At 40.5% G+C, this 24,131-nt stretch overlaps 1 protein-coding gene across 1 annotated transcript; it reads left to right on the forward strand.

Annotated features, from left to right (window-relative positions):
- The first annotated feature begins 77 nt into the window (after nucleotides 1–77).
- On the forward strand, nucleotides 78–23,470 carry LOC125266191 (annexin A6-like). The gene is made up of 25 exons (XM_048186641.1): nucleotides 78–196; nucleotides 334–415; nucleotides 557–668; nucleotides 9,255–9,349; nucleotides 9,995–10,108; nucleotides 10,307–10,397; nucleotides 10,481–10,560; nucleotides 10,648–10,704; nucleotides 16,298–16,391; nucleotides 16,492–16,587; nucleotides 16,909–16,967; nucleotides 18,057–18,179; nucleotides 18,350–18,404; nucleotides 19,349–19,401; nucleotides 19,544–19,658; nucleotides 20,055–20,149; nucleotides 20,547–20,660; nucleotides 20,890–20,980; nucleotides 21,062–21,141; nucleotides 21,252–21,308; nucleotides 21,658–21,751; nucleotides 21,869–21,964; nucleotides 22,247–22,305; nucleotides 23,060–23,182; nucleotides 23,308–23,470. The coding sequence occupies exons 2-25, from the start codon at nucleotides 362–364 to the stop codon at nucleotides 23,362–23,364; spliced, it is 2,064 nt and encodes a 687-aa protein (XP_048042598.1). The 5' UTR covers nucleotides 78–196; nucleotides 334–361; the 3' UTR covers nucleotides 23,365–23,470.
- The last annotated feature ends 661 nt before the right edge of the window (nucleotides 23,471–24,131 follow it).

Below are 24,131 nucleotides of genomic sequence, written 5' to 3' on the forward strand. Positions count from 1 at the left end.
ATGTCAGTTTATCTTACACAACCCACAAATCCGACAGTTTGAGGTGAGTGTAAAAAATACATTAAATGACTACAAACAGGTACAACCAGAACAACTTGGTCTAACTCCTCCATGCAGCCAAAAGAATAAAAGGCCTGGTTATGTTCCTGAAATTACCCATTTCAGTCCAGCTCTCACAGACTTCACAAGGGAACAGGTGAGATATCACTGTAAATGTGTTTTACTGTCTTTTTGAGTAACTTATCCTAACAAAGACATTGACATTTGACATTGAATCAATGACTTACAAAACATTATGACTGTTCATTAGTGCAACCTTGCATTTTTTTTTAGCTTGTTATAGGTAAAAAGGGTTTAAAGGATGGCATTCTTCCAGAAATTTCTCCAGAAAATTAGTGATGATGACAGTAGCAAGGTAAGTAAAGAATATATACATGACCAATGTTTTGTACATGCAAGCCAACACACATTTAAATGCACCTCACCATCATTACTTATATTAATAATTAGTCCATAGTCTGATATTTAGTGGCTCTTGTTATATGTTTTATCACAGGGTTTTAAAGGTTCTCCTACGGAGACAGCGTACTTTGGAACAGTCAAGGCTGATCCAAACTTTAATGCCCAAAATGATGCTGCAAAATTGAAGAAAGCCATTGAGACCAAAGGTAAACACACTCAAAGTTGGTAAAATAAGGCCCCAATGTACTATTGTAATGTGAAGGAATTTTTTGAAGGAACTTTAATTAAAAGGTTTGATTTTTCAAAGTGTTTCACCTGTATTTAATATTACACATTGTATTGTGTTTTAAGGTTAAATGATCTGTATATGAACTTAATGGATGATTTCCTGGCAGAAAATTACATGTACCTTTTCGGTTTTCTACAGATTATTTTTATAGCGTAGATATCACAATAAATGCAATGTTAACATGTACAATGTTCTCATGTCCCTGATACCAGTTGTAGGGATGTGTGTTTCGACAAAGGAATGAAAAACATTGTACGTTTTCAGCTAGATATATGTTATGTTAGATGTTTATTCAAGTGTTATACAGTTTTTTTTTATGAAAGGTGTGGAAGACACACCCCTGCAATACCTGAAAACGTTTTTAGAATGTATTCCTAGAACTAAATAGTTGAAAAGCAAAGAGCTGCAGGCTACATGAGTCATGACACTAATTCATGTGCACTGGAACAAAACAAGCTGCATGACAAAAATAAATGTTTATGTGCGAAGGAATTATTTTATATCAATCTGTATTAATCTATAATTGTTCAGTAATTGTTTTTTTGTTTGTTTTTTTGGTATTTCTCCAACTTTTTGTCTTCCTTTTTTCACAATATAGGTTTTTCTCTAATTTTTTTATATTTTACTTAGTGTATATAAACACAATCAGATACAAAAATAACCTCAAGTGAAATATCACATATATCATATGAAACATTTAGCATTCAACTCAAAATCAAATTATATTACACATTTGTTTTGAGAACATTTAGTGACCATGTCTGATTAATTTAATTGTTTTTGAACAAAAATTGCAAAAATCAGCACTTAGATTAAATATCTAGTTCAGTCATGAGACTCTAGATGGTGCAGGTTAAAGGTGCTAAAGAGGATGTTTTGTTTTATACATTTTTTGCAATATTACTTGAAACGTCTCGGTTACAAAGGTAACCCTCGTTCCCTGAAGGAGGGAACGGAGACGTACGTCGGACAGACCGACGAATAGGAATCTCGCTAGAGAGGCCAATCTACTTCGAGTGTAACTAAAACGAGCCAATGCACATTGGCATGCAATCATATGCATCAGCTGCTCACCTTGCAGTGCGGGTATATAATGAGCAGCAGGTGCGTTGCATCTTCAGGTTTTCGCTGAGGAGCCGAACTGGATAGGCAGCAGCATCAGCGGGGTACAGCGACTGTGGCGACGGGACGTACTTCTCCGTTCCCTCCTTCAGGGAACGAGGGTTACCTTTGTAACCGAGACGTTCCCATTCAGTTGGTCACGTTCGACGTACGTCGGACAGACCGACGAATAGGAATCCCTACCAAAGCGCCACAGGAGCTGCCCCCTTCCAGCGCTCTGTTGTAAGCCACCTGAACCCCCTTGCCTGAGGATGGTGGGACAGGGCTAACACAGAGAGAGTCGATCACTGTTGTTCCCCAAAACCCATTCAGTGAGACTATTGGATAACGCTGGGAAAGCGTACCCTTTCGCTGGGAAAGGAACGCTGCGGAAGCCACATCCTTCCCCGAAGGAGTTATGTGGAGAAGTACATATGGACTAACCCTGTAGGGCTGTGCTACATATGGAAGAGCTGGGGTGACTCCAACCCGATGAAGGGTAGGTTCTCCCAGAGGGAAAGACACGGGCTTCGTTTAGGAGCAACCGTGGAACCAACCATATGGGATCCCCGTAGGGTCACACATATGGAACCCAGCCTAAACCCGGTTCTCAAGGATACAACGGAGTATAGGCCTGGCGCCAGACGCTCCGCCACGTCGGCTGCCGAAGGGATATCGGAGGACTCGACAGGGTCTGCCTTGTAGGGACTCTCTGGAGAAAAGCGCATGTAGCGCAGCAAGCCGACACTAAGCCGGGGCCTCTCCGTGCCTCTGACCTGTGGTGAGAACACGGGAGGAGACCGGCTCGACACGAAGGCTATAGTATCTAGCGAACGTGTAGGTGTCGCCCAGTCCGCAGCTCTACAAATGTCTGTCAGCGAGGCGCCACGAGCCAGCGCCCAGGAGGATGCGACACCTCTCGTAGAGTGAGCATGCAACCTGAGCGGGCAGGGCACGCCCTGAGCTTGGTAAGCCAGGGCGATGGCATCCACTATCCAGTGGGCCATCCTCTGCTTGGAGACAGCCTTTCCCTTCTGCTGGCCTCCATAACAGACAAAGAGCTGGTCTGAGGTCCTGAGGCTTTGGGTTCTGTCTATGTACTGTCGCAAAGCGCGAACTGGACAGAGCAAAGCCAGGGCTGGGTCTGCCTCCTCCGAGGGCAGCACTTGCAGGCTCACCACCTGGTCCCTGAAGGGAGTGGTAGGAACCTTGGGCACATAGCCAGGCCGGGGTCTTAGTACCACGTGGCTATCACCCGGCCCGAACTCCAGGCACGATACGTCGACCGAAAATGACTGCAGGTCCCCTACCCTCTTGATGGAGGCCAATACAACCAGCAGCAAAGTCTTCATAGACAGAATCTTTAAGTCTGCCGATTGCAAAGGCTCAAAGGGAGCAATCTGAAGTGCTCTTAGCACCAGAGTGAGGTCCCAAGAGGGTATGGAGGGGGGACAAGGAGGATTTAACCATCTCGCCCCCCTAAGGAACCTGACGACCAGGTCGTGCTGACCAACAGATTTGCCATCTATGTGGTCATGGTAAGCGGAGATAGCAGCAGTATGGACTTTGAGGGTGGAGGGGGACAGCCTACACTCCAACCCTTGCTGCAAGAAGGAAAGCACGACTCCGATCGAGCATCCTCGGGGGTCTTCTCGGCGAGAAGAGCACCACTCGACGAACAGGTTCCACTTCGAGGCGTAAGCACGTCTCGTAGACAGTGCAAGTGCCGAAGTGATGGTGTTAAGTACCTCAGGGGGTAAGTCACCTAGAACCTCCGCGTCCCGTCCAGGGACCAGACATGGAGTTTCCAGAGGTCTGGATGCGGGTGCCAAAGAGTGCCCCGTCTCTGAGAAGAAGGTCCTTCCTCAGAGGAATGGGCCAGGGAGGGCTGTCGCAAGGAGTGAAAGTTCTGGGAACCAGGTCTGGTCGGGCCAATAGGGCGCAACTAAGAGGACCTGCTCCTCGTCCTCCCTGACTTTGCACAGGGTCTGTGCAAGTAGGCTCACTGGGGGAAACGCATTTTTGCGAAGGCCAGTGCGTCTGTCCCGAGTGTTCCCTCGGACGGGGTAAAACAACTGGCAGTGGGAGGTTTCCGGTGAGGCAAACAGGTCTACCTGAGCCTCTCCAAACTCTCTCCAGATCAGCTGGACCACCTGGGGGTGGAGTCGTCACTCTCCTGGCAGCTCAGCTCGTGATAGCTCGTCGGCCACATGGCTGAGCACACCAGGGACAAGAATGGCATGAAGCGACCTCAGACGCTTCTGACTCCAGAGGAGGAGATGGCGGGCGAGTTGCGACATGCGACGGGAGCGTAGACCACCTTGATGGTTGATGTACGCAACGGTCGCAGTGTTGTCCGTACGGACCAGTACACGCTTGCCCCGTAGCGGCCCTTTGAGGCGGCTCAGAGCAAGACGTACTGCTAGCAACTCGAGGCAATTGATGTGCCAATGCAGATGGGGTCCCGTCCAAACCCCTGACACTGCATGCCCGTTGTACGTGGCACCCCAGCCGGTGGCAGGAGCATCTGTGAATACCACAGCATGCCGGGACACTTGTTCTAGGAGCATGCCTGCCCGGAGAAACAAAGGGTCCGACCACGGACTGAAGGCTTGGCGGCACTCCTGAGTGATTAGCACCCGGAACGTGCCGCGTTGCCACGCCCATCTCGGGACTCGGCCGTGAAGTCAGTGTTGAAGCAGTCTCATATGAAGCAGACCAAGCGGGGTTACTGCCGCCACTGCCGCCGTGGCCGCCATATGCCCCAGGAGCCTCTGAAAGAATTTCAGTGGGACCGCTGTCCTGCCATTGAACGTATTCAGGCAGTTCAACACCGACTGAGCACGTTCCTCTGTGAGGCGTGCTATCTGTTCGACCGAATCCAGCTCCATACCGAGAAAACAGATCCTCTGCACAGGGGAGAGTTTGCTCTTTTCCCAGTTGACCTGAAGACCCAACTGGCTGAGGTGTCTGAGCACCAAATCGTTGTGTTCGCACAACTAACCCCGGGACTGTGCTAGAATGAGCCAGTCGTCGAGGTTGTTGAGAATGTGAACACCCTGTTCTCTCATGGGAACAAGGGCTCCCCCTACGACTTTCGTAAAGACGCGGGGAGACAGGGCCAGCCCGAAGGGTAGGATTCTGTACTGATATGCTCGACCTTCGAACGCAAAGCGCAGGAATGGCCTGTGTCGCGGAAGAAACGAGACATGGAAGTACGCGTCCTTCAGGTCGATCGCTGCAAACCAATCTCGGGGACGGATGCACTCAAAAATGCGCTTCTGCGTCAGCATTTTGAACGGTAGCTTGTACAGGCTCCGATTCAAAACTCGCAGGTCCAAGATCGGTCGTAACCCACCGCTCTTTTTGGGTACAATGAAGTAGGGACTGTAGAACCCTGACCTCATATTGGCTGGAGGGGCCGCCTCCATCGCGTCCTCCGCCAGTAGGACTGCGATCTCCGCACGCAAGACAGGGGCAACGACATCTTTCACTGTAGTGAAGAGGACGTCCCTGAACTTGGGGGGATGCCGGGCGAACTGAATCGCATAGCCGAGCCTGATGGTCCGAATGAGCCAGCGAGACGGACTGGGGAGCGCTAACCAGGCTCGCAGAGACCGTACAAGCGGGACCAAAGAGACCAGCGGCGTACCCGCAGCGGGGCAGCGAGGTGGAACACAGGGATGCGGCTCGGGGGGCTCTCTTTGTGAGGCGGCCCGAAGCGGCGTCACAGTGTGCTAGGCAACACTTACCTGGTTCCACGGATGGACAGAGGGAGCAGTCGAGGCTTTGGCTGCCCGCTGCTCGCTGCTGTCCGCTGGCGACAGAAGAGGGGGATGAGAGTGGTGAGGTTTTTCTCCTCCCACTGCTCTCCAAACCCTCTTCAGACCTGGAAATGGAGGAACTGCTCTTTTAATTTTGGGTACCACTGCAGAACAGAAACAAACTCAAAAGGATTTACCACCCGGCCCTCCTCCAGGGGTGGAAGAGCAGCCCCACCCATCTCTGGGTCGCCCGTCTCAGGGGTGATTCTCACCAACCACTTAAACAGCTGCAGAGACGGGAGGCGTCATCTCCCCGCAATGGACACAGCAGAGCCTGCTGGGCCAGAGTTTCTTGCAGGGGACGACACCCTTGGCGACGAGCAGACCGAGGGGCGGCCCAAGAGTAACTCAATGGTTTGTCATGGGAAGCTCCCCGATCCGCTACTAACTGAGGAGAACCGCTGGGCTCAGTCCTCGACAGTGTCACCGAAAAGGCCACCTCGTAAGATGGGAGCATTGAGAAAGCATTTAGCTTGACAACCTCTCGCACCTCACAAGGTAAGCCAGGGGGCACTCGTCGGGACATCGTCTGGCTGAGGGCCTGCGCCGTGACTTTGATCACGGTTAGTCAACAAGCGCAGCTCAACCCCAGCACAGAACTACCCTCATGCAAAAAGAGTGCCTTGGCCTCACATGCAGGGTGGGTGTGGTCTGTGTACAGCCACCCCAACCAAGAGGGTAGTGAGAGAGGAAAAACTTATGCAGATTTTGGCACTTTTGGCATTCCATATTTATGGCACCAACATACCCCCATACTGCCAAGTTTTCCATGCACATCTGGAAGACCCAGGAAAGCATGGCTGTAAACTCCGAATCTGAGTCAGCATAAGCAGCGTCACCCTCATTTCCAGAGCATAACAGCACTCTCTCCGATGCTGCAATCGACGTCTGTCCCTCAGCTGGAGCTCTGAATGAAATGCTAGGTTCCCCTATGAGAAGGACCAGCAATCCACTCCAGAAACTGCACAGCTTGCAATGCGCTAGAGAGGGAGGGGCCCTAGGGGGTTGGTTCCCCGAAGGAACCCCTCAACCTCATGTCACCCAAGCCATATCAGCAAAGTAGACCTCTTCTGGTGCACCAGAGAGGGCGCTACAATGGAGATTGTGCAAGGGAACCGCGCATCTAGAGCGCCGAGCGAGCGCTGGGTTGCCGTGACAACCCGCGCTGCAGCCCGGCAGCTCGACGGCACACGACACGCAGAGGAGCGAGAGGTTTGCTCTCGCTAATCTCCACGGTCTTCCCAAAGTGTCGGGCAGACCCGCGGCTGTGCTTTTACACACAAGCGGCAGCTGGCCAACAACAGAGGGGACTCAAGCTTCCCGGAGAAAGAAGAGTCACGACCGGCGTGTCGACGTGATCATGTTCTCATATGAAAACATGAAACACCCACGAACATCATTTCAACACGCGCCCAGACATGTGAAACAGTGATCGTGGCCGTCAGTGAGGACAGGAACGACCGCATCCAGAAACACAAGTAGGATGTTATCTTTAAAAAGACGCGAATCTACTTGTGTAAGCTCTTTCAGGGACTATACTCTTTTAAAAGTGCTGAAGCACGCAGGGGAACGGCCGCCGCAACACAGACAGGGATTGTGTGCAGCCTGTCGTGTGCTCTCTCTCTCTCTCTCTTTGAAGGCGCTCACTCTTACCAGCCGTAAAAACGGCTTTTCAGCGCTCAAAAGCGCACCGTACCGGCCGTGAGAACAGCCTTCCGATGCTGTCAAAACAGCTATTTGCTCAAAAACGGCAAACGAAACAAAAACAGAAAAAGAGAGGACTTCAACCCCGCTGCTGTGCTGTTCGCCTGCACTCGGAAAAAAAAGAGAAGTTCAACCAAAAAGCTTGACTCGTCTTCTAGCAGACACTCGCTTACAGAGAACAGGAACAACACCGTTCGGCTCCGAAGCGAAAAGCTGAAGATGCAACGCACCTGCTGCTCATTATATACCCGCGCTGCAAGGCGAGCAGCTGATGCATATGATTGCATGCCAATGTGCATTGGCTCGTTTTAGTTACACTCGAAGTAGATTGGCCTCTCTAGCGAGATTCCTATTCGTCGGTCTGTCCGACGTACGTCGAACGTGACCGACTGAATGGGAACTGACTTTACTAACCGATAAAAGACTATTTATTAGGTACACTGAAAGGAATTATATTAATATACATCATCTGTGCACGAGGTAGGGCCTTAAAAACATCAGCCAATCATTTACGCGATCATCGCGTAAACGATTGGCCCTCTGGCTTGTCAATCACTGCCGTGACGTTCCTTGTGAGAGACGTGCGCGGCTGCGCGCTCCAGTAACTTTCCACACTCCACAGGCGCCACATGCAATGTTTTTGTCAGGAGACAGGAGTAACAACTGCAGATTATGAGTTACCTGCGGTGAGTCCGACATAATGAATCCACTAACACGACACAGCGAATGCCGGTGGTAAACACTCGTGTTCCAATACTCGTGCACGAGTTTTGGGAGGCGTTCCCTTGAAATGAGCTGTGAAGGAGGGGGGTTGTTCTTACGCATGTGCTCATTTAAAAAACTCAATAACAGTCTTTGGTTTCTCAGTCGACGAAAAGATCCTCTTTAGCACCTTTAATGCAATCTGCTAATAAACACGTCATTTATTAGCACAAGCCTGTGCTAATTCTGCAGTCAATGAGATTGTTTGCTGAACATTTAAATAGTCTGGTTCAGAGTTTGCTGTAAGCTGGTCCTGCTATCATGCTATCTGAGTTCCTATGAAACCCTCCACTTCCCCCAGCTCCACCTGGCTAGATCTGCTACAGGATGTATGTAGTGGTGCAAAGATGACGTCAAAACCCAGAAGACTAATTTGACACTGGTTCCCTCAAGATTTTCCTTTGTTCTACATTCTACATTGTTCTACATTTAGTTCTGCAATGTAAACTGGACACACTCACACCCCAAACATTCTTGTCTAGTTCATTTTTAGAAACATATGTTTTTCAAAAATAAAAATAATGTAATATTTGCTTGTGGATGTTCTCTGGGCTTCAATCCTAAGAGAACTGTAGGAATAATGAAATAAAACCCTCAGACACTGACAAGTTCTTTTAACTTTTTCTTCTCTTTATTCACTTTTTTCTCATCTCTCTCCCTCTCTCTCTCTCCCTCTCACCATACCCCTGTCATAATAAAAGCCCTCACAACAACAACCACTATAACACAAAATAAATACAGAAGAGTTAACATCAAATATTCAAATATAACATCTGTATTCGTCTTTCAACAATCTGCTAAACTCTTACAATAACAGCTTCAAATTTCACGTTTTTGATATAGTGTGAGTAATTTACGTTGTAGAACAAAGTATTGTTAAGGTTTGTTTACCACAGACTTATTTTACTCTTATAAATGAATTAACATCCTAAAACTATTCCACAAGTTGTCATGCTTGAAATGCATATCTCCTAATACACTATGTTGTGATATATCTTGATATATCTTGTACTTCTTATGCACCGTGAATAATGTGCACTCTGCAATTGCTCATTTACACTAAGATCATAAAAAGCTGTTCATGTTTGATTTTGGTCTGTCTTCTCATGAAGGTGTGGATGAAGCCACTATTGTGGAGGTTCTAGCAAAGAGGAGCAATGCACAAAGACAACAGATCAAAGCAGCTTATCAGCAGGATACAGGAAAAGTAAGCATATTAACATCCTCCAGCAATGTTCTTCTTTGGCCTATTTTTATGTGTAAAGATGTATGGCATGTAAATGTGAGATTGGAAAAATGGATGGAGGAAAATACCATTCTGAGGTTGTCCTTTCATATACGACTATAACTATAGTTATTTAAAAAATATTAACTTTGAGTCAGACGTTTCCCCAAGTATTTTTTTTTTTTTAAGATGAATAGAAATAGACACAAAACTTAGCAAGAGACAAACACATCAGCGACGTCATGCACACTGTATTAAACACAATCCATGTTCAGCTATGTTATGGTTCATTATTTATGATTGTACCAGTTGTTTGAAAGGTCATGGGCTGATTTTGACTAAATTTACAACATTTTACCAGCAGGTGGCACTTTCATCAAACTTTTGTGGTACTCTTAGGTCATTTTATTTCAGTGCACTCTAAAATAATAATAATAATAATAATAATAATAATAACATAAAAAAAAATACTTATTGATGAAAACGGCTTAGTATACTATTTAAAATTCAGAATATCTTTTGAGTGCCTGTCTGAAGATCTTTTAGAACTAACCTTGGTCTAGCCTGTGGAAAAATGTATTGTATTATGTTAATAACTTTGTTATATATATATGTTTTATGCTTCAGCCTCTGGTAGATGCACTGAGAAAAGCTCTCAAGTCAGATTTTGAGGAGGTGGTTCTGGCCTTGCTGATGACACCGCCTGAGTATGATGCTTTTGAAATAAAAAGAGCCATGAAGGTCCAATGTTTTTTTTTTTTCTCCAAAAAATCTGTACTTTATTAATTCTAACAACAAGAAAAAAAATAAAAAATAAAATAAAATAAAATAACCTTTAGTTAAATTAATGAAATATATTTAATTATATGTTTAATGTATTTTAATATTTTAAAAAAGCATATATGTTATTATTTTAATAGTAAAATTTAACATAAACAGGGTCTTGGAACAAAAGAAGCTGTCTTAAGTGAAATTTTAGGGACCAGATCAAACAAGGAGATCACAGCGATGAAAACTAGTTTCAAAGAAGGTAACAACACAGATTCAAATACATGCAAGTACTTCAATGAATGCAGATGTGTATATATCTGTTAACCTCTTTCTGATGTACAGTCTATGGAGAACTGTTGGAGGAAGATCTTAAAAGTGAAATTAGTGGACATCTCGAAACTGTCCTGCTTGCCCTTTGCAAGGTACAAATATGACACTGTTTAGTGTATTTAAACAATAAAAAAATATAAATCTTTTATTTGTGCTAAATAAATATCTTATAACTTCAGGCTACCAGGAGTGAAGACTATAACATTGACGATGGGCTTGCAAAGAGTGATGCAAAGGTATGTGGCTGATTCCACTGCATCATTGTAACTCCATTCACATTAATTGATTTATTTAAATTAGCTGATTTGTGTGGGTATAAATTATGTGCATGTTACCTGTTCTGAATTTGGATTGGTTGGTAGGCATCTGGAAGTATCCCATTCATTGTTTCCATAGACTATAGTGTATTTTTCTGTAGAAGTCGGTGTCATTTGAATTAGGCAACATTAAACAATACAACACAGTTACTAGCGTGATATTGCTTTTATACAAGAAGTTAATATTGAAAAGTTTTCACAAAGTGCTATAAGGAACTTTGGCCTCTCTACTGCCATCTGTGACTGAAACATAAAATTGCAAGTTACAAGTACTTGCAAATTTGTTGTTTTTACATCAGTTGTGCTTCGGCACTTATGATTAAAACATTGTGACATCATTGCATTGTCTTTTTATAATCAATCCTAAATTTTACACAGTGCACAATGCTGTATGTACAGTTTTGTGGGTTATTTATTTATTTATTATTTTCCTGATTTTTTTTTTTTTTTTTTTTTTGCTTTATATAACATGTTGTGTTGTGATTCATTTTGAAGCTGGTTGGTTCAGTTTAAGGCATTGAACTCTGTAGATTTTTTTAATGCATGTTGAGGAAATGAATGTGAAAAATTTATCTGGAACCATTTAAAAAGAGGGTGAATATTGGTGTATTTGCATTTATTAATTTAGCACATACTTCTATCCAAAACATCTCTGGATAACATAACCAATGTATACAGAGGAGACAACTATTTTAGTAGTGCAACAATGCTGAATTTCAATAGTAAACCAGAACAGTTTTTATTATTATATTATTATTATTTTAGCTTTTATTAAGCCTTAAGTAGAGTTGGATAAGTACGTGAAGTGCCTTTGGACAAGAAGAGATGTAAACTACTTAAGTAATTATACTTGATTACTGTACTTAAGTATTATTTTGCCGTATTTGTACTTTATTCAAGTGCCATTTAAACTGAATACTTGTACTTTTACATAATTATATTTCCAAAGGGAAAAATCTTGAAAAATACTCGTTTTGTTTTTGAAGGTTGAGATCTGAGATCTGACTGGTCACCCTGGGTACCAGCCCAAAATTTAATTCACTACTGGCAGTTTGATGCTAATGTGGGCAGTGAGGTTTAACTGATTAAATTGTTTCATATACGACCAGTCAGTTATTGGCTGACTTAGCTGCCATTACCATTGTTGAATACGGCTGTACAGTGATGTTTTGATCAACTGATAGATGACAGTTGAGAGAGTTCTGTCTTTGTGAGATTAAGTTAAAAGTCCAGATGTCTAAGTGGAAGGTGAGATAAAAGCTGAACAACGCTGCTACATATTGTCAGGCATGGACAACATGTAGCAGTGATATGAGCTGCATGCCTTTATATTTAAGCTCAGTGAAATTGTGCATATTGAGAACAGGAGGAGGCACCCCAGTAGTTAGCTAATAGAAGCCTTGATGGATTTGCATCTGAGACTGTCTCAAGACAGCAAAATTGAGATCCTGTGAGGCACAGTTCAGAGAAGATGGACAGGAGGGTTTGATGACTTTCTGTATGTTCCAAAGGCAGCAGACAGGTCTAAAAAGATGGCATCTTCGGATGTAGATGTATGCATAATAGGTTGTAATAACTCGATAGTGTGTAAGGTCATGTTGTAAAAACTCCCAATATAAGCGAGATTACACAAAAACAAATAAATATGGTTCAACCACCGTCTTGGGCAAACTTAGTGTATTGTATCAATCAGTCATAGCATACATAGTCCAAACGCCTTCACATACCGATGATAAATGCAGGATGAACAGAGTTTCGGTCTCTATCTGATCTGATAGTCTCTCCAATATCAGCTCAAGGAAACATCTCTTACCATGTAAAAAGTCTTTCCAAAAAGATATTCCAACTCTCACAGTGATGTGTCCAATTGCATATCGAAACAAAAAGCACAGGTAAATCCAACCAGCGAGGCATTGCAGCAAAATTAGAGATACACCAGGTAAGCTAGTGGTTCTTCCATTGGAAATGGTCCCTGGGAGACCAAACTCTCTCAACTAAGGTCGCAACACCCTTGACCCCCCATATACTGAATCCTGTTTACTAAATACATTCATCAGACACCAAGAAAGTGGAAGTTACAAGCAAGCCCAGCACAGCATTATGAGAAATGGAGTTAATAACATCACAGTTTTAGCAGTCAAGAGATAAAGACTTGACAACCTTAATTCTTTTCACGTTACACAGAGTACTGACATTAATTACAACCCGAGTTTTTAAAATTTGAATAAAATGAAAACTAAAAGATTTTCAAATCACAAGCCAATATTTTATTCACAAGAGAACATAGATAACATAAATGTTTAAAGGTGCCCTAGAATGCTTTTTCACAAGATGTAATATAAGTCTAAGGTGTCCACTGAATGTGTCTGTGAAGTTTCAGCTCAAAATACCCCATAGATTTTTTTTTTTTTATTCATTTTTGTACCTGCCTATTTTGGAGCATCATTATAAATGCGCCGATTCAGCGTACTTCCCCTTTAAATCCTCTCGCTCCCCGCCCCCAAGCTCTCGACTTTATATACATTGCATAAACAAAGTTCACACAGCTAATATAACCTCAAAATGGATCTTTACAAAATGTTCGTCATGCATGCTGCATGCATGCATCGGATCATGTGAGTATAGTATTTATTTGGATGTTTACATTTGATTCTGAATGAGTTTGAGGCTATGCTCCATGGCTAAAGCTAACATTACTCACTGTTGGAGAGATTTATAAAGAATGAAGTTGTGTTTATGAATTATACAGACTGCAAGTGTTTAAAAATGAAAATAGCGACGGCTCTTGTCTCCGTGAATACAGTAATAAACGATGGTAACTTTAACCACATTTAACAATACATTAGCAACATGCTAACGAAACATTTAGAAAGACAAATTACAAATATCACTAAAAGTATCATGATATCATGGATAATGTCAGTTATTATTGCTCCATCTGCCGTTTTTCGCTATTGTCCTTGCTTGCTTACCTAGTCTGATTATTCGAGATGGTCCTAACTGCAGAACACAAGATCCAAGGGGCAGGGTTGGATCTAGATAGCCCTAAACCTACCCGACTCCGCCCCCTGGCTCTAAACCTACCCATCTCCACCCCCTGGTTCTAGATCCAACTCCTCCCACATTCCATAGCCCTAAACTTACCCGACTCCGCCCCTTGGATCTCGAGTGTTCTGCACTGAGGGGCTACTGGATGATTCAGCTGTGCACATCCAGATGTTAATACTGCCTGCCCTTGTCTAATGCCTTGAACATGTGCTGGCATATGCAAATATTGGGGTGTACATATTGATGATCCCGACTGTTACGTAACAGTCGGTGTTATGTTGAGATTCGCCTGTTCTTCTGAGGTCTTTTAAACAAATGAAATTTACATAAGAAAGAGGAAACAATGGTGTTTGAGACTCACTGTATGTCATTTCCATGTACTGAACTCTTGTTATTCAACTAAGCCGAGGTAAATTCAATTTTCAATTCTATGGTACCTTTAAAGTGACAAATTTTACAATGAGCTCATTTCAAATTTGATGCCTGCTACAGGTCTCCAAAATGTTGAAACAGGGGCAACAAATGGCTGTAAAAGCAAGACATTTTGAAAAGATTTAGCTGGAAGAACATCTAGCAACTAATTAAGTTAATTGATATCAGGTCTGTAACATGATTAGCTATAAAAGGGATGTCTTAGAGAGGCAGAGTCTCTCAGAAGTAAAGATGGGCAGAGGCTCTCCAATCTGTGAAAGAGTGCATAAAAAGATTGTGGAATACTTTAAAAGCAATGTTCCTCAAGGTCAAATTGCAAAGGCTTTGCAAATCTCATCACCTACAGTGGATAACATCATCAAAAGATTCAGAGAAACTGGAGAAATCTCTGTGCGTAAGGGACAAGGCCGAAGACCTTTATTGGATGCCCTCAGACGACACTGCATCACTCATCGGCATGATTGTGTCAATGACATTACTAAATGGGGCCAGGAAAACACAATCCGCCATCTGCAGATGCTAACTAAAGTGCTATCATGCAAAAAAGAAGCCATATGTGAACATGGTCCAGAAGCGCCGTTGTGTCCTGTGGGCCAAGGCTCATTTAAAATGGACTGTTTCAGGGTGTACTCACACTATGTGCTCTTAACCGTGCCCGAGCACATTTGACCCCCAAAGCCTGGTTTGTTTGACAAGTGTGACTGCTCTGTTCTGTGCCCTGGCGCAGTTCGTTTAGCCGGCCCTGGCCCGCTTGAAAGAGGTGGGCCAGAGCGCGGTTTGGTTGGGCTCGAGCCCGGTTCGCATGCAGTGTGAGCGCTAACCGTGCCTGAGCACGGAACAGTTACTACTTTTGTGTGCGCTACTGTCATCATTACGACAGCAAACATCTTTATTACTACTCTGATAGTACACTTATCAGTTCATGTAATTAATTCTAGTGTATTTGGGTTTATAACAGGTCTGATTCTCACCTTATTGATGAACAGAAAATGTAGTTTGCGAGTAAAGCTGCAAATTTCTCCATTAACGTCAGCTGCTGCAATAATTCTCTGATACGTGCAAGTGAAAATCGCTGCGCGGCATAATGATACATATATTAGGCAGTACCTGTGCATTTCTTCCTGTTTTCTTCCATTCAAAAAGTTGCATTGTATATGACGTAAGCGTGCTTTGGCCTGAAACGTTAAGTGCAGTGTGAGTGCATCGCCCTCCGTCTCAGTTCAAGGCAACCGTGCCTAGTGTGAGTACACCCTCAAAGAAGATAAGTGTTCTGGTCAGACCAGTTCAATGAACACTCATCATTTTACCCAAGTGCCATTCATCTCGCGATCCTTTCCAAGGCATGGTTCAATTTTTCTTCTAATTTAGAGAGACTAATATCAATGAATTTCCTCAAGCTTGTCTATCTATTAAGAGTGATATTAGTGGAATCAGTGAGTTTAGTTTCTGAGCCTTGAAACTATTCTTTTTTATTTCCCACTTCGGCCTTCAATTGCTAAACCTCAGTTTGTGACAAAGCATTTACAACACCTCTATCATCATCATAATCTTAACATGGATGAAATGTCATTTGTAGGGTTTAGTCTTGTTACAAAAGATTCAGCAGAAAAATCTGGCTATAACTTTGTTCTTTATCCTTTTCTTCATTGTTTAAATCATTGATGGTCTCCATGATAACCAAATTCACATACACAACAACAATTGGACATAAAAATAGATCCCATACTGGCCACCACTATGTAACAAGTCCTAAAATATTAGCAAGATTACAAAAAAAACAAAAAACAATCATCAGACACCAAGAAACAGGAAGTTACAAGCAAGTCCAGCACAGCATTATGGGAAATGGAGTTAAAAACATCACAGTTTTAGCAGTCAAGAGATAAAGATTTGACAACCTTAATTCTTTTTTCTTTACGCATAGTTCTGACATTAATTAAATATTAATATGTAGAAATGCTACAATGTAAACAGCAGTATATTGGTGTGCATGTAAATGCACTCACTGTCTCTGACAACGTTGTTTTCTCAGGCTCTGTTTGAGGCAGGAGAGAATCGGGTTGGTACTGTTTGCTCTGTCCTGATTGATGTCCTCACATCCAGAAGTGAAGCTCAGCTGTGCAAAAGTAAGTTAAGGAACATTTATGATGAAATATGGATGTTACATTTATGATAGTTGACTTTATTTTTTAGACACTGATAGTGTTATTTAAAATCTTTTTGCAGTTTTCAAGTATTACGGCCAATACAGCAAGCAGGGTCTAGCCAAAGCTCTGGAGAGTGAGCTTCATGGAAACCTTGAAGACTGTCTGATGACTCTGGGTAAGGAAACAAGTGCTCATTTTAGGTTGTGTGTACAGTATGTATGTGGGTGTGTGCAAGACATTCCAGACATGTTAAATGCTTCATAAAAAACTATTCAAAGCTGAGCAGCTCCTTAGGAAGCTTGTTTTTCCAGCTCTGCATGTTGAAGGTGGGTCCAGACAGCAGTATCACACAAAACTCTATCACAAAAAGATAGTTAAAAAAGATACAATAGAAACTAAATCAAGCAGTATACAGTAAAGTCACATCTTCAATTTGTGCACACATAGAATAATAGCCTCTTACGAACCTCACAACATTCTTATTTTTCATGTTTAGTGAAGTCTGCTTGGAACAAACCTGCCTTATTTGCTGAAAAGCTCCACCTGGCTATGAAGGTAAAGTTGCAAAGGAATTCATGGAACGTATTCCAGTTTGTCCATGTAGTTACTAGCACTTTTAGTGCTGCACATGATTTTGATATCCTCAGCCTTTATTTACTTAGGTATTTTCACCTGAATTTAAAGGGGTTATAAAATGCATTTTCAGATATTTATATTATGTTTCTGGAGGTTAGCGAATGACATTAAAAAAAAAAAAAAAAAAAATACAAATAAATATATATATATATATATATATATATATATATATATATATATATATATATATATATATATATATATATATATATATATATATATATATATATATATATATATATATATATATATATATATATTTATATTATTTACCACCCTTATTTTCATTCTCTGTTAAAAACACTAAGTTTCAAGGGGACTTTGCACATCTACTTAACTATATATCTAGCATGTGTGACAAGCATGCCAATTTATTGGCTGACAACAGTCCGTAATGTCACAAGCGGAGCTCCCCTAGGTTTAAATGAAGGCCTTCTGAAGCGAAGTGATGCGTTTGTGTAAACAAAATCCATATTTAACTAGTTATGAAGTAAAATATCTAGCTTCCGCCAGACCGCCTTCCGTATTCTACTTACGAAGAAAATATAAAACTCTCGCAGTTCAAAACGCTTATGCTACGTCCTACGCCTTCCCTTTTTAACTTGCGGAAAAAGCTTAACTGACGTGATGCCAGTTTACACTTTCTTCGGAACTTGAATACGGAAGGCAGTCTGGCGGTAGCTAGGTATTTGACTTAATAAGTTGTTAAATATGGATTTAATTATTTATTTTTAATACAAACGCATCGCTTCGCTTCAGAAGGCCTTTATTAACCCCCCGGAGACATGTGTAGTATGTTTATGATGGAAGGATGTGGATGGATACACTTTCTTCAGCTCATACTTCTTGATCCTCGCTCACTGCCATTATAATGCTCGGATACGTTTAAACTGGGGAGTTCTGAGGTATAGAAAAGTATTTATTGTAGAGTAGCCTCTTATATGTGTAAATATCAATAACATTTTGATTTTCCATTTCATGGCCTTTAAACTATTTTTGGATTTCTAGGGGATAGGAACCAACACTGACACACTGACTAGAATCATTGTGAGTCGTTCAGAAATTGACCTGCTGAAAATCATTCAAGAATACAAAAGGATGTATGGCAAAACCCTTCAGGAGGCTATTCTGGTGAGTCTCTATATCTATATTTGAAAAGCTTTAACCAAATTCAACATGAGAATGTATAAATGTATTATTTATTTTTCTCATTGTATATTGCTGCCTGTTTCATCATGCTGTGCTTTTAAATACAATAGCTGTCCAATTTAAATATTTAAATCCTTTTTCTGGTTTTACAGAAGGAAACAAGTGGAGATTATGAGAAGATTCTGCTGGCTCTATGTGGAACTCAATAATCATCTCTTACATGTCTGGATTATGTGAAAATCTTCTGTAAATTCATTACATTATATTCACTACCCATGTTGGCACCAGTTAATCTCCCCATAGTTGACTCGTGAAAAGTGTTTCATTTAAATATGAAAAAAATGTCAGTTGTGCACACTATAAATATTGAATTTACAATATAATATTCCAGGCCACAACTTGGCATATTTTCACATTACTAATTCAAGAGATTACCACAATTAAATGGCAACTGTATATTAGTATTTTATTGTAATACATCACTTTGTAAATCCTGGCAATATTTTACATTGGGGTGAACATCTTCTTTACCATGTGACAAAGAATGTGAGAACTCAGGGCTGGTGCACTTGCTTGACCTGTGACTTGCTTGATCTGTGTGTCTATTGTCATAATTAAAGAGACAAATTCCACAAGTTGATACAACTAATAAACTCACATCTACACCATCTTATGCAATATCTAATGAGCAATACAATTTCCTATGTAAGTTTTGTTTTGTATTAGGTTTAGACTACAACTGGTAAAGTACAGCAAACAAATTAAATGGTAGATTATTGCAAGTCTTACAGACAGGTACAACCAGAACAACCTGGTGTAACTCTTCCACCCAGCCCAAAGATTTTCAGTGGGTGTGTATAAGGGAATAAAAAGACAGGTTCTGTTCCCGAAATTATCCATTTCAGAACAGCTCTCACAGACTTCACAAAGGAACAAGTGAGTTATCTTTTTAAATGCATTTAACTGCATGTCCTCTATAGCTTGTCATTATTAATGTGCAATGTGTCTTGATGATGCTACATTCATAATTAAGCAATTGACAACTGATGGAATTGATATGACAATCTAGATTTACATATCTGGAGAATGTTTGCAATGACTGGTCATAAACTCATCCTTATGCATTTGCTCTGTTCTTATCTTCTTCAAAGCTCGCAAGATGGCTTTTTTGCAGAAACTTTTCCAGCAAAGTAATGAGGAAAAGGTAAGTTAAAACATTTCCTTTAATATGATCAGTCTAAAGGATACATTTTAGGTCTGCTGTAGGTGATGACTAACCTAGATATGCCTCAAAGGAAACCTGTCAGTACTTATTTGTACTTGCATGTTGCAATATGTTTTATCAGGGTTTTAAAGCTGCTCCTGCTGTTGAGACAGGATACCTTGGAACAGTTAAGGCTGATCCAAACTTCAATGCCCAGAATGATGCTGCAAAATTAAAGAAAGCCATTGAGACCAAAGGTAAAGTAGAGATATCCTGGTAAAAGCAAAGTGTTTGTATACTAAATGCAAATTTAACATGCTCCCATGTTCATGATACTGGCGTTGAGAAAAATCAAGTAAAAACTGCAAATGAATGGAACACTTCATATTTCTTGTGATGCATGTATGGAAGAGTAAGGACACACCCCACCAATTATGTCACACCAGGAAGAAAGCTAATACAGTTTTACCCAATACAGCTCTCTTTGGACTTGTTTTATTATGTGTCTAGCTTTATTGCCCTTATTTGCCTCTGATTATACACCAGGAATTAAGTACAATTGCCCATTGTACCAAGATCCATCAAGCTTATGATCATAAATGGCTGCTCATGCGATAAACTGATGTGATTTGGCCTGTTTTCCTCTCATGAAGGTGTGGATGAAGCCACTATTGTGGAAGTTCTAGCAAAGAGGAGCAATGCACAAAGACAACAGATCAAAGCAGCTTATCAGCAGAGTGCAGGAAAAGTAAGCATATTCACATCCTTCAACATATTTTTCTTTTTTTATCTATTGGCTAAATAAAAAAATAATATTTAGTTTGAATCCAGTTATGTTTTCTGTTCTTATCTACATGGTCTAATGAAAGCTCGAATAATTTTCTCTTTAACAAACTCTTTTATGGACCTTTGAATTTGACATTGTGGGACAATAGAGATGAGTAAACCTGGCTTTCTTGTTTAAGGGTTTTTTTTTTTTTTTTTCAACCCTTTAACTTGACCTATGAAACATTACAAATAAGTGAGCCATTTGTCTATTTGTCCAAGTCAAATTCAAGTTTAAAGAACACAGATGAGAAATTCTTTTACTTGTTTATAAAATTTTGTTTTGCGTTAATAGCTTTTGTTTTATCATTATTCCTCAGCCTCTGGCAGATGATTTGAAAAAGGCTCTGAAGTCAGATTTTGAGGAGGTGGTCCTGGCTTTGCTGATGACACCGCCTGAGTATGATGCTTTTGAAATGAAAAGAGCTATGAAGGTACAACTTACTGCTCTTATTGCAAATATATATATATATATATATATATATATATATATATATATATATATATATATATATATATATATATATATATATTTTTTTTTTTTTTTTTTTTTTTTTTTTTTTTTTTAATGTAGTTTTTATTCAGAGACTTACTGTACAATAAATACTTCAAGAATAAATACTTAAATCTCAATACTAATACTAAAACTGAATTGATAATCAGAATCTTGGGACAAATGAGAATGTCCTAAGTGAAATTCTGGGGACCAGATCAAACAAGGAGATTGCAGCATTGAAGAATACTTTCAAAGAAGGTAACAAGAATGACTGACAAAAACATGTTCTTCCTTAAAGCAGATGTATGTGTATGCTGCTAACCATTTTCTGTTGTGTAGTCTATGGAGAGATGCTGGAGGAAGATATTAAATGTGAAGTTAAAGGAGATCTTGAGACTACCCTTGTTGCCCTTTGCAAGGTACAAAAGTATCATAAAAATTCAGTGTAATTTTTGTTATAGCACAAGAAAATAAAATGTTCTGTGTATTGATAATGACATATTACTTTGTCAATATCTCATAACTTCAGGCTACCAGGAGTGAAGACCGTAACATTGACGATGGAATGGCTAAGAGTGATGCAAAGGTAAAAATTCTTTACTTACACTATGGCCAGTGAAGTATGTAAGATATATAGTCAGCTGATATATAGTCAATAGTTTTACACTTGCCATTATTAATAATACTGAAGTTGCAAGATGGTACCATTTACAGTAGCTTTTCTAAATTGTGTATGAAAAACAAGAAACCGCAGAATAACGAAAATAGCATGAGTATGTTGCCATGAACGGCGGTCCATTATACAGTTTACAGTCAATGCTTGGCCAATGCTTGAGCAATCATAATCAAGTTCTGCTGATAGCCATGCAATAGCATTATAAATAGAAACAAACAGTGTAAATGCTGTCTTTGACTTTGCTATGCTGTTGCTTTAGGCTCTATTTGAGGCAGGAGAGAATCGGATCGGCACTGTTTGCTCTGTTCTGATTGACATTCTCACAAACAGGAGTGAAGCTCAGTTGTGCAAAAGTAAGTTGAAGAATATGATTCTTATCAGAGATAGTTGATTCCATTAATAGTTGATGCCTTACTGGTGTACTTCAGCTCATTTTCTGAGGCACTAACAGTGTTATTTAAAATCTACAGTTTTGCAATATTATGGCCAATTGAGCAAAGATGGTTTGGCCAAAGATCTGGAGGGTGAGCTACATGGAAGCTTTGAAGACTGCCTGATGACCTTGGGTAAATATACAGTACAATCCTTCACTTTAGTCTGTGTATATCTCTGTGGGTGTGTGAAAGAGTAGTTGCTTTTGTGTTAAATGCTTCAGTGGCCATCTGAATGAAGGCAGCTCCATAAAAACCTGTTCAAAAGACAGTTCAAAAGCAGGTTTTTCCAGCTTTGTGTTTTAGGGCGGTTTCATTCTCACACACTTCTTAACCAGATTAGAATCAAATATCCAAGAGTAACTAAATTGAAAAAAAGTTCTTGGAACTGTTCTTACTGTCTTTCTCTTGTTATAGTGAAGTCTGCTTGGAACAAACCTGCCTACTTTGCAGAAAAGCTCCACCTGGCAATGAAGGTAAAGCTGCAGAGGAATTCACAGAATGTATTCCATTGGATCCTTTTTGTTTCTTACAGATTCTCTGTACTTCTTATCTGGTCCGAGGGCCAAAGATGCTGGAACCCTTTTGTATTTCTGGAGATTTTCAAATGATTCTTTTTCTGGCCTAAAGTGCATCCATCAGGGCTTCAGACTCTTGTTGGCAAAAAACATTACTTTGTCTAATTCTAGATGTCACTATTATTAGCAAATTTACGCTTTGACAGATAACTCAAAGAACTGGTCAGATTTCAGTCAGATCAAGTTTAAAGTTGGAATGCATTTTCTTTGGTACAAGTGCTAACATATAGGCTACTATTATTAACAAATGGACAAAACAACAAAAATGGCTGCCAATCAGAATTCAGAAGGCAAGAACTTCAATTGTGAAAAAGTGACCATCATGAAATTTGGAACATATGAGCAGGGATCCAGGGATAGGCTGTATGCATTTTTTTAACTGACAAAAAGGGGGCACTATAGTAAATGAATTTACATTTTTGCTTATATTTCCGGAGCTGTATGAACTAAAGACTAATTTCAAACTAGACTAAACTCTGAATCTTATGGCTTTTTTTTGCGCAATAATAATAATAATAATAATAATAATAATAATAATAATAAAATATCCTTCTCAAATTCCTCCTTAGCTGTTTGTCTATTAATGTGACTCAGATTATTGCTACTCTATGAATAATTGACATTGTATTTTTAATATGGTCTTGCTTTATAGGGACTGGGAACCAACACTGACACGCTGACTAGAATCATTGTGAGTCGTTCAGAAATTGACCTGCTGAAAATCATTCAAGAGTACAAAAGGATGTATGGCAAAACCCTTCAGGAGGCCATTTTGGTGAGTCTCTGCAGTTCATAATGGGTGATCTGAAAAGCTTCTGAATTAAATTTCACATTCTTAGAGCCATCCTATTTAAAACTTATGTCTGAATGAGAAGTGGCTTTCTGTGTTTGGTTTTACAGAAGGAAACAAGTGGAGATTATGAAAAGATCCTGCTGGCTCTCTGTGGCACTCAATAAACACATCTGTTAGTTGATTAGAGGGGCGTGTGCATGACCCATGTAAACACTTAATCTCCTCAGGGTGTGGCTCTTCAGGAGTGTTTCATTAAAACTCTTTTTGCAACTCATTGTTTAATTGTTTTCTTTGGGTGTTGCTAGGGTCAGAAGATATAAGGGGAGAAGAAGTAACCCCTCAGGTTTCTCTGATCTACATGTGGATTTGAAGACATTTTAAGGCAAAAAATGATTCCCCTCCTAAAGCTGATATTTGACCGATAGTCTTTTCATTTTCATCTGTGTCAGTAAAGAAAGTAAACATAGGGTGAACTGATATGTTTTACTAATCATTTTCTTAGACAGGTTAGTTTACTGAAGGCTACCAGGAAAATAAGCTTATTAAATTTATTTACATGTGAAAATGCATTACAACATTACAAAATTATATATATAATTATAATTTTAATATAATAATTATAATATAATTATATCGTGAAAAAGTTCATTTTTTTATTGTAAATTATTTGTAAAAATGAAACTTTCATATATTCTATATTCCCTACATGTAAAGTAAAACATTTCAAACGTTTTTGTTTTTAAATTTTGATGATTAGAGCGTACAGCTCACGAAAGTCCAAAATCCAGTATCTCAAAATATTAGAATATTTCCTAAGATCAATCAAAAAATGGATTTTCAAAACAGAAAAGTTCAAGTTCTTTAAAGTATGTTCATTTGTACACTCAATACTTGTTCGGCAGCACATATTACAGCAAATGACTTGCTCTAG

Source organism: Megalobrama amblycephala, linkage group LG4 (genome assembly GCF_018812025.1).
Source record: "Megalobrama amblycephala isolate DHTTF-2021 linkage group LG4, ASM1881202v1, whole genome shotgun sequence".
Lineage (NCBI taxonomy): Eukaryota > Metazoa > Chordata > Actinopteri > Cypriniformes > Xenocyprididae > Megalobrama > Megalobrama amblycephala.